Source organism: Lycium barbarum, chromosome 8 (assembly GCF_019175385.1).
Source record: "Lycium barbarum isolate Lr01 chromosome 8, ASM1917538v2, whole genome shotgun sequence".
Classification (NCBI taxonomy): Eukaryota; Viridiplantae; Streptophyta; class Magnoliopsida; order Solanales; family Solanaceae; genus Lycium; species Lycium barbarum.
Genome location: NC_083344.1, coordinates 116,946,884 through 116,962,621, shown reverse-complemented (window position 1 = coordinate 116,962,621; position 15,738 = coordinate 116,946,884). Strand labels below are relative to the sequence as shown.

The following is a 15,738-nucleotide window of genomic DNA, read 5'->3' as shown; positions in this document are numbered from 1 at the left end:
ACAACTTATAAGCTAAAAAAAATAAGTTGGGATAGTCTAACTTATTTTTTTTGGCTTATAAGCTGTTTTCAGCTTATAAGCTGCTTTAGATAAGCTAAATCAAATGGGCCAAATTATTTTTTTGAGCTTATTTTAAGCACAAAATGACTTTAAGCTGACCAGTCAAACACTCAAAAAAACTGAAAACAGCTTATAAGCAACTTATAAGTCAATCCAAACATGCTCATAATCTCATTTTACTTAATTAGTATTTAAGTGAGTAAAAAAAAAAAAAAAAAAAGAACCACTTGACCCTTTTTTTAATTGAAGAGTTAGAGTGTCCTCTTCACCTCAATCCCTTATTTAAACTTGGGAAAAATAGGGAAGAACTGGGGAAAGAGAGAAGTGTGAGAATGGAAGGTTTGCAGCCATTGAAACAGCTTATCCACTTTGCTTCTTTTAAATTTGGACCCTTGTCCTATAATAGACGTTTCTTGATTGTTCGTTGCTGCTCTTCCACTAGAGTCAACCGCAGGTCGGGCCACTCTACTTCTACTTCCACTTCAGATAAAGAAGCTATTCGTGCCATTCGTATCAACAAGGTAACTAACTTTACTTTATTACTACTACTTTAGTTTACTATTGCTTTCTTCTAAACCTTACCTTTCTTTTATGATAATATGGGTAGTCCAGTTACTTGGAATATGGGAGTATTGACTGTAAATATTGTATCTTTATCACAATTGTCACTGTTAGTAATATACGGTATTGAAATTTAGTTGAATATAGCAGTATTGGGTGTAAAAATTGTATCTTTATCACAATGGTCAGTGTTTAAGCTTGCCCTTTTTCTTTTTTTTTTTAAATATAATTGTGAATATATGGATATTCCAGTTATATAGTCCAGTGAGGTGTGAGAGGCTGGAAGAGTGGTAGAGGTAGAGGTAGGCCGAAGAAGTATTGGGGAGAGGTAATCAGGCAGGATATGGCTAGTCATCAGCTTACCGAGGACATGACCCTAGATAGAAAGGTTTCGAGGTTGAGGACTAGGGTAGAAGCGCTAGTGGTAGGATTGGTAGTATTTTCCTTTCTTGTTGGATCAGTATTATTTCCGTCATTTTCTTGTATTTTATTTTAGTATTCGCATATTTCTTATTCTTAGTTTTCTATTACTACTTCTTGTCTTTTTTGCTTTAGTTTTCTTGCTATCCTGATGTTGTTTCTGCGTTACTTGAGCCGAGGGTCTATCGGAAACAACCTCTCTACCTGCCAAGGTAGGGGTAAGGTCTACATACACTCTACCGTCCCCCGATCTCACTTGTGGGATTACACTAGGTATGTTGTTGTACATCATAACCTTTTGTTAGAAGAAAAAAGGTGCATTAGAAACCACTGGAATTGAGTTAAATATGGCAGTATTGAGGGTGAAAATTGTATCTTTATACAATGGTCAGTGTTAAAGCTCACTTTTTATTTTTTATTTTTATGATTGTGAATATATGGGTTTTCCAGTTACATCTCATAACCCTTTGTTAGAACAAAAAAGGTGCAGCTGAAACGACTAGAGTTTAGTTGAATAGGGAGCATTGAGTGTCAATTGTATCTTTATGACAATGGTCAGTGTAAAATTTTTATTATTATGATATTGGTCAGTGTTAAAGCTCACTTTTTTATTTTTTTATTTCTTATAATTGTGAATATATGGTTTTTCCAGTTACATATCACCACCTTTTGTTAGAAGAAACAAGGTGCAGCAGAAACGGCTGGAGTTTAGTTGAATATGGGAGTATTGAGTGTCAAAATTGTATCTTTATGATAATGGTTAGTGTCCCTATTAAAAAAAAAAAAAAAAAAAAGACAACGGTCAGTCTAAAAATTGTATCTTTATGACAATGGACTTTCTAGTAGTTGTGGAATTAGTGGCCTGATTATAATCAAATAGTTGGTAAAGTTCACTTTTTTTAATGATTGTGAATATTCATATGAGCATTCCAGTTACATCTCATATCCTTTTGTTAGAACCAAACGACTGGAATTTAGTTGCATGTGGGAGGAATGACTCTACAAATTGTATCTTTATGACAATGGCCCTTTTAGTAGTTATATATGGAAGTTATACACAGGAGTGTTTGTTGAGATAAGTGAATGGCGTGATTACAATCGAATATTTGCTAACCAATACAATCAGTTGACAAGGAGGCTTCGTTACCAATATTCTTGGGGTAGGCTATATAATCCTCTGTAACCATTCTACTCTATTCGGGCGATAAAAAAAATGTTTTGTAACAGGGGTCAATAAATTTTAGTTACACCAATCTTTGACATAACCGATCACTGTCATATGGATCAGCAAAGATTGATCTCCGTTTTTAGTTAACTTGACATTTCTTTCACTTTAGGATCATATTATTATTGTGGTTTGCTCATATAGCTTAATTTAGTCAAGGTACAGGTGTGGAAACTTGTCTACTCTTGTTAGCTTGGGGTTCATTGGGACCTTCCATTACCTTTAAGAATCCAGATCAGTTGTTATACATAATACTATTGCATACTATAATTATTCGTATTGACCTACAATTCTTCCTTTGCTTTAGATTTATGCTTATAAGGCAGATTCCTTTTATCTTTTCTGGAACTGCATTTACAGTGTGGTCCTAACTCCCATGCATGGCTTAAGAATCTGGGACATGTTCCATAGCTTATTTGGTGTGAAATACTAAATGCATATGAACTAGACATTGATGGTATTTCCTCAGCAACCTGCATTTACAAAAGGCACAAGGTTTGCTTCACATATCAGCCCTACTTGGAGCAGTTTACACTTATAAAGTTGTTTGACTTGCCAAGAAAAATAATCATAAGAAATGCTTTCTGGATGTACTTGGGGCCTTAAAGATTAGAATTCACCAGTAAAAAACCCTCTACTACTCCCTTCACCCCATTTGACAATGTTTGATTGAGTACGAAGTTCAAGTTTTATATATTATAGTAATGATCTAATAAAATTGAATTTTGAAAGTTGTGCAAGTCTTATTAATGTTTTTTCTTTAATAAGGTAAAAGTAAAGGAATGGAATGGTTTTAAACATTTGGACGTCCTAAAAGGAAATAAGTGTTACATAAATTGGGTGGAGCTAGTACTTAGCTATGGAGTTTGCATCTGTAACTATTCTTTTATTGGGGTAAAAGGAGTATTTGTGAACCTATTTAGAATTTCTGGGTATGAATCTTGATTTTACTATGAGCTTGTGTTCTAGTTTCTGAGGATAAAAACATTCGACCTCAATGCTTGGTGGATCTCTAAACGTCAAAGTCTTTATGGATCTCGGCTTTATTATGAGTACATATGCTAGTTTCTTGCTGACCTTGGACATCGAGATGCTTACTATATCTAAGCTTGTGTAGATGTAACTATGACTTATGAGAGCAGCTTGTAAAATGTAGCTTAATATTGTTCCATCAGGTGGAAGAATTGAGAAGCAATGGCTTGGAACCCTATGCTTACAAGTGGGATAGGACTCACACTGCCAGTCAGCTGCAAGAGATTTATAAGAATCTGGGAAATGGTGAAGAGTCAAACAGCGAAAATGATTATGTTTCTATATCAGGAAGAATAGTGGCTTGCAGAGCTTTTGGAAAGCTCGCTTTTTTAACTTTAAGAGATGATTCTGGCATGATTCAGGTTTTTATATTGGAACAATCTACTTACTGTTTTTTTTTTTTTTTTTTGCTTTGGGTGTTCACATTGATTGCTGTCTGTTAGCTGCAATAGCTGTAGTTCTGCTTTACTATAAAATACAGTGTCTTAAGACATCTAGTTAAATATGATTGATATAACAACAACATACTGGGAAGGGTGGGAGGTACGTAGACCTTACCCCTACCTTTGTGGGGTAGAGAGACTGTTTCTGATAGACCCTTGGCAAACATGCTAGTAGTCTAATGTATAAATTCATGTCATATCACTATGCACTAATAAAGCTATAAGGCATAATCTTTAACTTGAAATCTCATAGGCTTCGAAGATGGTAATTTCAAACTTCAATTTTTAAGTCTTAAAATCTCATTTCCATGATAAGGTTCCAAAATTTTTACAACTTCAAAATCTATTTTAGGTGATAGTGATTAAGCACTAAACTTGAAAAAAATACAAAAGTAGACAAGCACAGAACTTACGTTAATGCCTGTGCTGCTTCAAGTGAAGCTTACTTAGTTTACACTCAGTAGGGGGGGAAGGAAAATATGCTTGAGAAATAAAAAGCAACAAAGATTAGTTGTGCAGGACGGCTTCATGTGCAACATGCAATTATACAGGAGACGGAGAAGGGTAGCATTGTACAAATAATGGAAACAGATAATGCAAATCACATTTTATCAGTTCTGCAAGTTCAACATGCATATAGATCCTCGTCTTACTAAGAAGAAGTTGGAGTTAGTCACCTTTGTTTCATTAGGATTGTGGCTGCTAAAATATATATGTACAAGTCAATAAGTGTGAAGTAACCTGCAACAGAGACCTTTTTTTTTTTTTTTTTTTTTTGAACTGAACAACAGACTTCCTTTACCTGCAAATGTTTTTACAAACCAGAGAATGAAGTTGGTAGAGGCGCATGCGTGCTGTTCCATTGCTTTCTGGCTCTTTTTCCGGTTGCACATGTAATAGGATTCCCTTAAATATGATTGATGGTTCTGGCATTTGGTTTCTTTACTACATTTGTCGAAATCATCTGAGTCAGTCCTTGATATGGATTAGGGGCATTTCTCAGGGATATATCCAGACCTAGATAGTGCTTATCTCTATTTGATATGCAAGTTTTCAACTGCATATTCCTTTTAAACTGTGTGTCAGCATCTTTCATGTGTTTCTTGTCTAGCTCTTAGCAATTATGTGCAGAAAAAACTGGGATTGCAACTTTTAGGTTCAGTTGACAATTTACAAGTTAGGAACCAGTCTGAGATATATCCCTAGAACCTGTTATAATATATTTTCTTGTATTTCTGGATAACAACAACCTTTTACCTTTAAATTAGCAATCTTTGAATAGACAAATGTTGCACTCGACTAAAATAAGTTATTGTTGGTTTTAGCTTTACTGTGAGAAGGAAAGGCTTATCGGTCAGTTTGAGCAATTGAAGACTCTTGTTGATATTGGTGATATATTGGGTGCAAATGGTTCAATCAAGCGCACAGAGAAAGGTAATTTTGTGTCTATATCCATCCTAGTTCTACTTTGACATCCATTCTTATTTCTTTTATGAATAGATTCACTGTATTCAACAGTTTAGATCCTTGAACCTGGAAGTAACTTAAACCTATCAGAGATTAGTTCATAAAGGCATCTGTGATTTTTTTGCCTTTGGTAGTCTTGTGAAATATTTGAATCCTCTTCCTCTTCCTTTTCATCTTATTGTCAGTTTGGGTCTATCACTGAAAGTTTTAAAATCCTAACTAGAGCTTGCAACCCAGTAAAAAAGATGTTGCTTTCTTCTTGACATGTACATTGAATAAATATCAATAAGATTAGCTTAGTCTTGTTCTTGAATAAAATGCATATTTATTTTTTCTGATGATGCATATTTGTTCTTGAATAAATGCATATTTATTGAAGAGAGATAAGGGTAAATTAGTAAAATAAACTTCTTATTTATGATTTCTTAAGGGATGTGCAAAAGGGAAACATGGCAACTAATATGGAACGGAGTGAATATTAAGAAACTCCTTGATTAACTAATAATTCAATGTATATGTGGACACATCAAGAATATATGTGTAGCCAAAAAGTGAATTATACACTATCTTCTTTGCTGTCCCTCAGGTTGCAATCAAGAAAGGAATTTTCTTTTATTTCCTGTCTTCTTTCTTCTTTTGATCATATCGTTGCTGGGGTGAAGAAAAGACAAATTGAATTGAATAAACATGGGCTTTTAGACTAAAGAAAGCTACAAGAAAAATAAAAACCCTGGTACATAGGAGACCACTTAGTAGGCTGCTTTCAACCTTAGAGGTGAACATATATGAGAGATCTATTAGATCAAGGGCTGCCCTACACCAAAGAACATGCCAAATTTAGGCTAGGAATAAACACGGCTTCTTTGCAGATATTACATATGTATTTTGGTACATTCTGTCCAATTAGCTTATCCTTTTCGACTTGACATTAATATTAAGAGGAGTTAAAATAGGATCATATTTGATTTTTTGTGTTCTGAAAGAATAAACTAGAAGATAAAGTCTGAAAGAGTAATGCGGATCCAATCTATTCTTTTTTCAGATATTGTCCCATTAGGATCAATTGCATTGAATACAAGTTTTACAAATTCAACGTATCAATTTAAGTTTGATTTGGTTTATGATTCCAAACTCCTGAAAACGACGTGCATGATTTTGAGTAATTGGTTTTTGCAAATACGAGAATCATATTTTCTTGAACTTTGTTTCTGTTATTATTTGAGCTGTTGTCTTGAAGTCTTGAAGCCCTTTTCATTGAAGTACTAATTCCCGGTTTCTTTCTAGGGGAGCTATCTGTATGTGTGAACTCGTTTTCAATTCTCACGAAGTCATTGCTTCCATTACCGGACAAATATCATGGCTTAACAGATATAGACAAGCGCTATCGACAGCGGTGAGGTTTATTTATTGTGCATGTTTATGGTTGAAGCTTCTAGTTGCATGGTACTGACTCATTATAGGAGGGGTGACTGCATAACTATCATAGAAATTCTCTAGAATGGGTCATTTCAAAATTAATTTTTATCTTCTCAGTTTGGATACATAATATGACTGTCACATTTTTTTCAGCCAGAATAATTTTAGATATTCTGGTCAATTCATAGAATGGTAGATGGTACATACATAAGCAACTCTTATAAGTTTTTCTCCAGGGGTTGTCTGCATATGTGTTGGTGCCCTTGCCTCGTATTCTTGCTATGCAGTTCTGCTTGTATTTGCTTTTCTCTTTCTTTTTTTAATAACCAAGAAATCCCCGAGGCTAGTAGCACACAATTTGAAACTCGATGAATAATGGGCCTACCCCTCTAGCCAAAGGCTAGTACCGCTAGAACAAATCCCTGGGGGCTTTGCTTTTTGCTTCCACATAACTTGATCATTTAAAGTAGCTAAAGCAAACGAAAATATGCAATCTACCTTAGATTTGGGCATTTGGCATATGTCTACAACTATTTTTAGTGTCGGGTTTCCGGAGACGATATCTTCAATTACAAACGTTTCTCTGACTTTCTTCTCATGATATCTTATGCATACAAGGAGGAAACCAGTCAAATGATTAATTTTCTGTACTGTTGCATGAAAAAGTTATTCAGGGTGTGTTCACTCTCCTTGCTGGTTATGATAGGTATGTGGACATGATTGCAAATCCTGAGGTGGTTGATACCTTTCGCAAGAGGGCAAAGGTAGGTTAGCTATTTATTTGTCTTCTGACTGTTACGTCAAAAGTACAATATCGTCTTTCTCTTATCATCAGTTGGTTACCTTTTGAATTGTAAACCTTCCAGTAAATTACTTTTACTAAGCAGTATGGATATTTGCCAAGTTAATAGTTTGTGATTGTTGGTCTACAAATTTTCTTCTATTTCCTCCTTCTAAACTAAAATGACTGGAGACTTCATCAGTTTTGAGAGTTAGGGAGCATAGAGTTTTCTGTTATTACTTTGATCTCGAACTATCTGTTGGTTAGCATCCTCCACTTCCTATATCATCTCATTATTTCTTAACAATTGGTTACTAGATCATAACGTATTTTTGTTATCAGGGGTTTATATTGCAAGCTGGATTTTTAAATATTGCTTTCAAACATGCATTTTGTTCTCTCTGTTGGTGGTAGATGATTTCAGAAATGCATGTAGCAAATCATAAAGCTGATATCTCACTTATTAAAAGAATGATATTGTTTTCTTCATCGATGAATGAGGTTCTTTTTCGTTGTCTCTTCTTTTGGTTTTATAAAGTCTCTCCTTTGTTAAGGATCCATGTGTCTGATTTACTTGATTAGGTTTCTAGTTCGATCTATTCCATCGAGATCATGAGCTATAAATAGCTAATTCAGGCCCTAAATTTAAAGCTACTTTTCAGCTTATAATTGTAGCTTCATGATATATATATATATATATATATATATATATAGATAGATAGATAGATAGATATTTCATTGCGAAGTTGTCCTCTATCAAATAATGGACTTATAACCACATTTAACTAATGAAAACCACAATCTACAAGATACTACTATGAATTTTCAAGTATAAATGAAAATACTCTCAGTTGTTCGTACTGCTCCGGGCATTTGTTTCTTTGGATCTTCCCAGAGTAATTTGCAATATTCTCTCGCAAATGAAGTTAACCTCAGAAATAGAATTTTTCTGCTTAGTGTTATATTGTTGTCTTTCTGAAATTACCTAAGGTGGAGACTTGTAGTAAACTAATTCTGCTACTTTCTCTAGAAGTTCTGCTGCAATAGGCAGTAATGGACGTTGTAAAAGCATAACATTTCTTCTTCTTCTTTTCCTATGAAAATTGTGCAATATATTCCATGCTGATTTAATCCCTCCTTCAGTAGATTGTATCAGAAATACGTAATGCAGTGGAATCTTTTGGCTTTTTGGAAGTTGAAACACCTGTTCTCCAGGTTTGTGAATTTCCTTTTGGTTGTATGGGCAAATGATCTCCTATTAAGTTGTGATTTATTTTCCATTTTAGTGTTTTTCAATAAAGCTTGTGAGCTACTCTTCCAAGAAAGAGTATAATATGTTTTCACAGTCAAAATATTTGCTTTTGTAAACTACAAGTGCTGGATGCAGCAGAATGGTTGCTCCTCTTGTTCAGGGAATATAGGTTTTCAATCCCCACAAATATCCTTGAATGGAAGGATCTAGATGAGTCTCGCGTTAATCTCTTCCATTTTCGATAAAGTAAATTGTTGAATTAAGTCATTGGAAAGAACTCTCATATACATGTGGCATGCATCAAAAGGTAGAGAATCTAAACAGAGGTCAATCCAAGATTTGATCTTTATGGGTTTGATTTTGAATTCTATCAAAGTCCATTTGATTTATTGGGTGTAAAATATACTCGCTCCGTCCCAATTTATGTGACACTCTTTTCTTTTTGGTCAATCACAAAAAGAATGACACTTTTCTATATTTAGTAACAATTTAACTTTAAACTTCACATTTACCCCTAATGAAATGATTTCTAGCCACACAAATATCTATGACTTATTTTGGACCACAAGTTTCAAAAGTCTTCCTTTGATTCTCAAACTCCGTGCCAAGTCAAACACCCTCACATAAATTGGCTCGGAGGGAGTATTATTTATACTTATTTAGTGGACTTTTAACATATATACAATGTTTGAGATAAAGCTATTGGATTCGAATGAACCCGTATCTTCTGCCATACATCCGTCCCTGCTGACCTATTAAGGGTGAGTATATAAAGGAAAAATAGAAAAATTAAAAGAAGAAAGACTTGATATATTAGTAGTTACGTACAAAAAACTGTGATTGTGACTTTATCCTAGCTATTTGATTTTTCCCTCTCCTTTTGAGGATTTGGATTTTAGTTGTGTCTAAGAAGCACATTTTTGCTATTGTGTTTAATCAGTTTCATTTTACTAGGGAGCAGCTGGTGGTGCAGAAGCTAGGCCGTTTATTACGTTTCATAATTCTCTTGGAAGGGATCTTTATTTGAGGATTGCAACAGAGCTTCATTTGAAGAGAATGTTGGTGAGCTTTTCCTGTAGTTTACATTATATTCTTTTCCAAGAAAATGTTTACATGAGACTACTTTTAACTATTTAGTTCTTCATGGAGATAAGCGTAAAAGATTGAATAGGTGCTGGGACCATGATTAGTCCTGTGCATTTGTGCACATAGGACCAAAAAAAAAAAAGGGGGGGGAGGAAAGAGCTCCTACTTTCTCTTATACTTCCCCTCACTCTTATTAGAAGAGCTGTGCTTCTTTGTAACAGTCCATCATATTTCTTGCATATCTATAGGTTGGGGGATTCGAAAAAGTTTATGAAATTGGCCGTATATTCCGCAATGAAGGGATTTCAACTCGTCATAATCCTGAATTCACCACCATTGAGGTAATAGCTCTTTGTCAAAGGACTTGTCATTTCTTAGTTTATTGGGCTTTGTAAAGAAATAGATCTTGGGCCTAACTCAACCCCAAAAGCTAGCTGATTGGGTGAGGATCGTCCAAGTCCATATAAGGAGACCAAATCCCCCCCCCCCCCCCCCCCCCCCCAACGCCCAGGGCTAGACATCTGGAGCGTGAACAATTTAATATGGGGCCCAACATCAGTAAACCATGAATTGGGATGGACCTAGCTCTGATACCATGTAAAGAAATGGATCTTGGGCCTAACTCAATCCCAAAAGCTAGCTCATAGGGCGGGGATTGTCCAAATCCATATAAGGATACCAAATCTCCCATCCCTAGCCGATGTGGGACACTCATCAGGCTTCAAAGGGAATTTACAAATCCTTTTGGAGAATGTTTAGTCAAATAATTTTCCTTCAAAATGGTTATTAATCATGTCAATCATTGATTTTAGATGTATGAAGCATACTCTGACTATGAAAGCATGATGAATATGGCAGAAGAGATTGTGACACGATGTGCCCTTGCAGTTAATGGGAAACTTAAAGTTGATTATCAGGTAAGTATCTTTTCCTGTGGATAATATTCATCATTAGTGTTTGAAATTGGTGATTATTCTTTGCACTTTCAAATATCTTCTCTGTCAAACATGATACTAGTCATTTACAGGAATACACATGGCAACCATTCTTATATTGAAGGCGTAATACTGAAATTGATTAAACTTGCGAGCATCTGGATTTGCTTGTTCGTTTAAGTTCCCTTAGAAACCAACCTAGTTCTTTCTTGATCTGGCTAGAAACATATTCTCTCATCATTACAAAATAATTTTGAATGGCTAAATAATGTTGGCCCAAAAATGTCCAGTTAAACATTTTTTAGTTACCATTTGGATATCTGACCTGTTTCCTTGAGTTGATGCAAACCATCTATATTTTATCTTTTCCAGAGATCCTATATCGTGTCTTTTCATGTGCTGCATATGTTTTCTTGGAGAATGTGTAAAGTGATTTAGCACTGGTTTGGATACACATTTAATGAGTTGAACTAACTTTTCAGTGATTTATGAGTTTTATGCTTAATAGGTTTTTGATCTTACCTTTGGTATTTCATTTTCTTTTTTCTATCGCCTTTTAACTTTAATCTAAGGAGTCAAACTTTATGCTTTTTTTTGCAGGGTGTGGAGATCTGCTTGGACAGACCTTGGAGGAGGGAAACAATGCATAATCTTGTGAGAGAAGCTACAGGGATTGATTTTAAAAACTTTGGTGACGATCTTAAAGCTGCTAAAGAACATACTCGTAAAGCATTTGATATTCTTGGTGATGATCTGGATAAGAGTTCAATTGAAGCATGCTCTTCTGTTGGCCATTTGCTTAATGAGGTGATAATGTTCTTTAGCATTCTTTATGTTCATATCTGCAGATGCATAGAACTAGCAGCTATTAACCACATATCAATGCCCAGAGTAGCTGATTGGTTAAGATGGTTTGTTAATGTGAACTTGCTTTGTGTTAATAACCATTTTCAGGTCTTTGAGATGGTAGTAGAACCAAAGCTTGTACAACCGACTTTTGTCTTGGACTATCCTATTGAAATATCTCCACTGGCCAAACCACATAGAAGGTACTGAACCTTCAACTGAATTCTCAAACAAGCCGTAAACTGGAAGACTTTCTTTTAGTTCTCTCTTGAATGTTGACACAACTGTAACTGCATATCAGTGTTTAATCACTTTCTTTATTAGATGAAAGTTCTGATGCTATGATCTCCTTCTGAATTATCACTCACTCGTGTACTTCTTAACAATTAAAAGTTACTAGCTTTGCTCTCTGAGATGTTTCCAGATATTTGAGTTTTGTTGCTGCAATCTCCAATACATCAAGAATAGGCAGAATAAATTTTTTGAAGGTCACGTCTAGTAGTCCCTGCTTATGGATATTGTTTAATTCAACTCAAAGTGATTTTCCTTTTTCAAAAGATGCTCTGCTATCCTTTCAGCTATTCGGATTCTTTGGTTGTTTAGATGATATGGATTCTGCTATTATGTATGCTGATTCTTGATAACATTGGAGCTTTTTCTCTATAAGTTTCCTGATGTTAATATTGGATCTTGTAATATTTTCCTTCAAATGAATATTGGGTTGTTTAATATATTACAAAAGTAGAGTCTGTTTTACCTGATCAAAAAATTATAGGACAGAAGTTGACTGCTTTAGCGGTTTGTCACTTCTATTATACACATCAACTATCTTGTTACGTGATATTTGCTTTTTGCAGGCATTCAGGTTTAACTGAGAGATTCGAGCTATTCATTTGTGGTCGTGAGATGGCGAATGCCTTTTCAGAATTAACTGATCCTCTGGACCAGGTATTCTGGTGTTGAAATCTTGAAACTGTGTACCATCCGTTTGTTTTAATTTGCTGTTCTGTAGCCTTTGAGGAATTTTGATATTGCCTAATCTAGGAAGGGGATGTATGCATTCCTGCGACCTAATGGCTTGTGAAATAATAATGTAGACCATATCCAAGGGAAAAAAGAAATACAAAAAAGTGAAAGAATCTGTTGCCTCCATAGTATCAAAATGATAGATTGTTAATTCCTATGTAAGAAGAATAGAAAGAAGTGGTTATGCACCCACCTAGTGGTCAATGAAATGAATTGAGAACCATAAGGTCTCAGGTTCAAATCCCAGCAGAGACAAAAAGGACTGGGTGGTTTCTTCCCATCTGTCCCAGCCTTGGTGGACACAGTTACCTGGTAGGCTGGTACATGTTGCTGATGGGAGGTGGCACGTATCCCGTGGAATTAGTCGAAGTGCGCGCAAGCTGGCCCGGACACCGCGGTTATAAAAAAGAAATAGAAAGAAGTGGTTATGTCCCTCAAGCTAAAAATTTGCCATAGTGCTTTCCGATCTCTTTAAAGATAGTTCAAGGACCGGGAAACCACTCTACCCCGGCCACGGTGCTCTAAAAGAAACTTATCCTGTAACATTCTATCACGTTTCTTACTTGGGATTACTCCAGCTGATTCGTTAGAATTGCTTGGTTAGATACATCATTTTGTTTGACCTCTTTTAGTAATGCCTTCAGATTACAAATTTGTTTACTAATACTTGTACTCGTGCTTGGCATGAAATTCTTGGTGGGAACACTCTTGCTTCTATGATTTGAATCCATGAACATCTTCTCATATAGCCATGATAAGAGGGATTTTCCATAATGCTGGAAAGTTGAAGAATTTGAAATTCACTGGAAGCTGTTGAAATGAAATCGTATCACACTGCTATAACACATGCTAGCCTTGACTTTGAGCTTTATTTTAGCTTTATGTTATACGAGTGTGTTCAACAACGGAAGTCATTAGTTGCTCTGCTTTGAATTTTGTTGGATCTCTGCTCATTCTTAACAGAGGGTATGGCAGTTTTTCAGCTCTCAACATTTCTCATAGTTATATGACTTCAAATTTCCCCAAATTTGTCGAACCTCAGTGGCAACAAAAAGGAGTAGGCACGACATAATTATTGAATTATCTGTTGGTCTGGATGTACTGCATGCTATATATGCAGAACAAAAATTTACTGTCGTGTTTAAACTTGCTGCAGAGGAGACGCTTGGAAGAGCAAGTGAGGCAGCATAATGAGAAAAAAGCAGCATCAGGTCTAAATAAGGAACAAGAGAACAAAGATGACGATGATGACTCGTATGAAGTAACTCTCGACGAAGATTTTCTCACAGCTTTGGAATATGGAATGCCTCCAGCTTCTGGAATGGTATGTTGATTCAGCGGTGATTAGTTTTTCTTTCTAAAGTTCATACTTTGCCAAATAATGGAACTTATAGTTTTTGATGATTCACAATAAGTACAGTTGAAACATTCTGACCATTGCACCATGTTTTGTCACATTTTACTCGAACCGTATTCCGGTTATACACTTATGATTCAAATTGCGAACACTTATCTCATATACTTGTTTGTATCTTGTATCAACTACACTAAAGGATGACATTCATTTTCAGGGACTTGGCATCGACAGGCTAGTTATGCTTTTGACAGACTCTGCTAGCATCCGCGATGTTATTGCTTTCCCAATTCGCAAGATTCAACAATAGCTTCACGAAGAGTTGCTTATTACACAAAATTCGTCAATTTTGAACCTGGATTATTGCCTTTAACCTGAGAAAGGCAAGCTTGAGCAAAAAATTTCGATAATAGATCATTTTTTCGTGGAAGATATAAGTGTTCATCACATCATTTTTGTGATCCTTACAGTTCTAATAACGGGACATTTTCATTTGAACTCTACCTTGATGAGTGTTGAGCACAATACATTGAGTGGTTTTATTTATTTAGCTTGGTCATTCTTGTACAAGACACACCATATCTAAACTTCAGCCAATGCTATTCATTAATTCCTTTTTATATTTTTGAGTTTTGAGCTTGCTGGCTTTGTGCTAACTTGGTACCTCGAGCTGTTTCGAATCATAAGTGGTACTTCGAATCATGAGTGGTACTTGGAAAAGTTTGGGGAAGATTATCCTAAGAATAGAAAAGCTGTTTTCCAGTTTTGTACTGAGATTAATTTTGTGTACTGCTGTGATTATGCAATGCAATAACTTCTCTTGCTATTTTCGTTTGATTTTCACAAAAAAAAAAAAAAAAAAAAAAAAAAAAAAAAAAAAAAACAACAACAACAACAACAAACTAGCAAAAATATTCACTAAAAGCATCTTTATTCAAAAATGGTATTCAACCAAGGAATATGTTGAATAACGTAAATTACAGGTGCACTTCCTTGGTAGCCTGATTAATAAAATTGATGAGGTCACAGACTTAAATTTTGGCAATCTGCCATAAATGTTCCATGGAATGGTGAGAAGAGAGGCATATCTGGGAATATGGGGAGGAAAGTACCAAAATAAACTAGTAAGTGAGACTCAGGCAGCTTGATTAAATTCATCTATGTTTGTCATAGCAGTAAGCCAGTAACTACTCCCTCCTCCCCATATTACTTAATCACATTACTAAAAATATATATCCCAAATTACTTGTTCATTTATAAAATTAAGATAAAATTAATTAAATCTTTCTCATCTTACCCTTAGTATTAAATGTTTTTTAAAATAGTCAATATTGATTAGAATCTATTTATTCGAGAGAGATAAGGGTAAGATAGAGTAAAAAATATTTTTTATTTATGGTTTCCTAAGGAGCGTGCAAAAGCGAAAGTGGTCAAGTAATATGGGACAGAGAGTATTTTAGTTTCTGACGCTCATGTTGGGTTTATACAAATATTCTTTTCAAGATAATTAAATAGTAGAAATATTTAACACGCTGCATAATCACAGCCAGCTATAAAAAACTTAGTATAAACGTGAATAATATTTTTCTTTTTCTCTTGGGATAGTCTTCCTCAAAATTTTCCTAAGTAGTACTCCCTCCGTCCCAATTTATAAGTGTTTTAGTTTTTTCAGACACAAGTTTAAGGAATAAAATGAGACTTTTGAATCTTGTGATACTAAATTAAGGATATGTGTAATGTATTAAAATGTCCTTCGAATCTTGTAGATTTAAACTTATCATGTAGGATGTTTGAATTGTTAACTTACTAAATATAAAAGAGACATTCTTTTTGA

At 34.9% G+C, this 15,738-nt stretch overlaps 1 protein-coding gene across 3 annotated transcripts; it reads left to right on the top strand.

The window, feature by feature from the left end:
* Window positions 1-332: 332 nt before the first annotated feature.
* On the top strand, window positions 333-14,524 carry LOC132606855 (lysine--tRNA ligase, chloroplastic/mitochondrial). Of its 3 annotated transcripts, XM_060320513.1 has the most exons (14): window positions 334-581; window positions 3,442-3,660; window positions 5,067-5,175; window positions 6,493-6,601; window positions 7,331-7,388; window positions 8,552-8,620; window positions 9,612-9,719; window positions 9,992-10,084; window positions 10,556-10,660; window positions 11,279-11,485; window positions 11,633-11,727; window positions 12,382-12,472; window positions 13,707-13,874; window positions 14,122-14,524. In XM_060320513.1, the coding sequence occupies exons 1-14, from the start codon at window positions 393-395 to the stop codon at window positions 14,212-14,214; spliced, it is 1,713 nt and encodes a 570-aa protein (XP_060176496.1). In that variant the 5' UTR covers window positions 334-392; the 3' UTR covers window positions 14,215-14,524. The 3 variants fall into 3 exon arrangements, with proteins under 3 accessions (XP_060176499.1, XP_060176497.1, XP_060176496.1); XM_060320516.1 differs by lacking the exon at window positions 3,442-3,660 and having other exon boundaries at window positions 333-581; XM_060320514.1 differs by lacking the exon at window positions 9,992-10,084 and having other exon boundaries at window positions 333-581.
* Window positions 14,525-15,738: the final 1,214 nt, after the last annotated feature.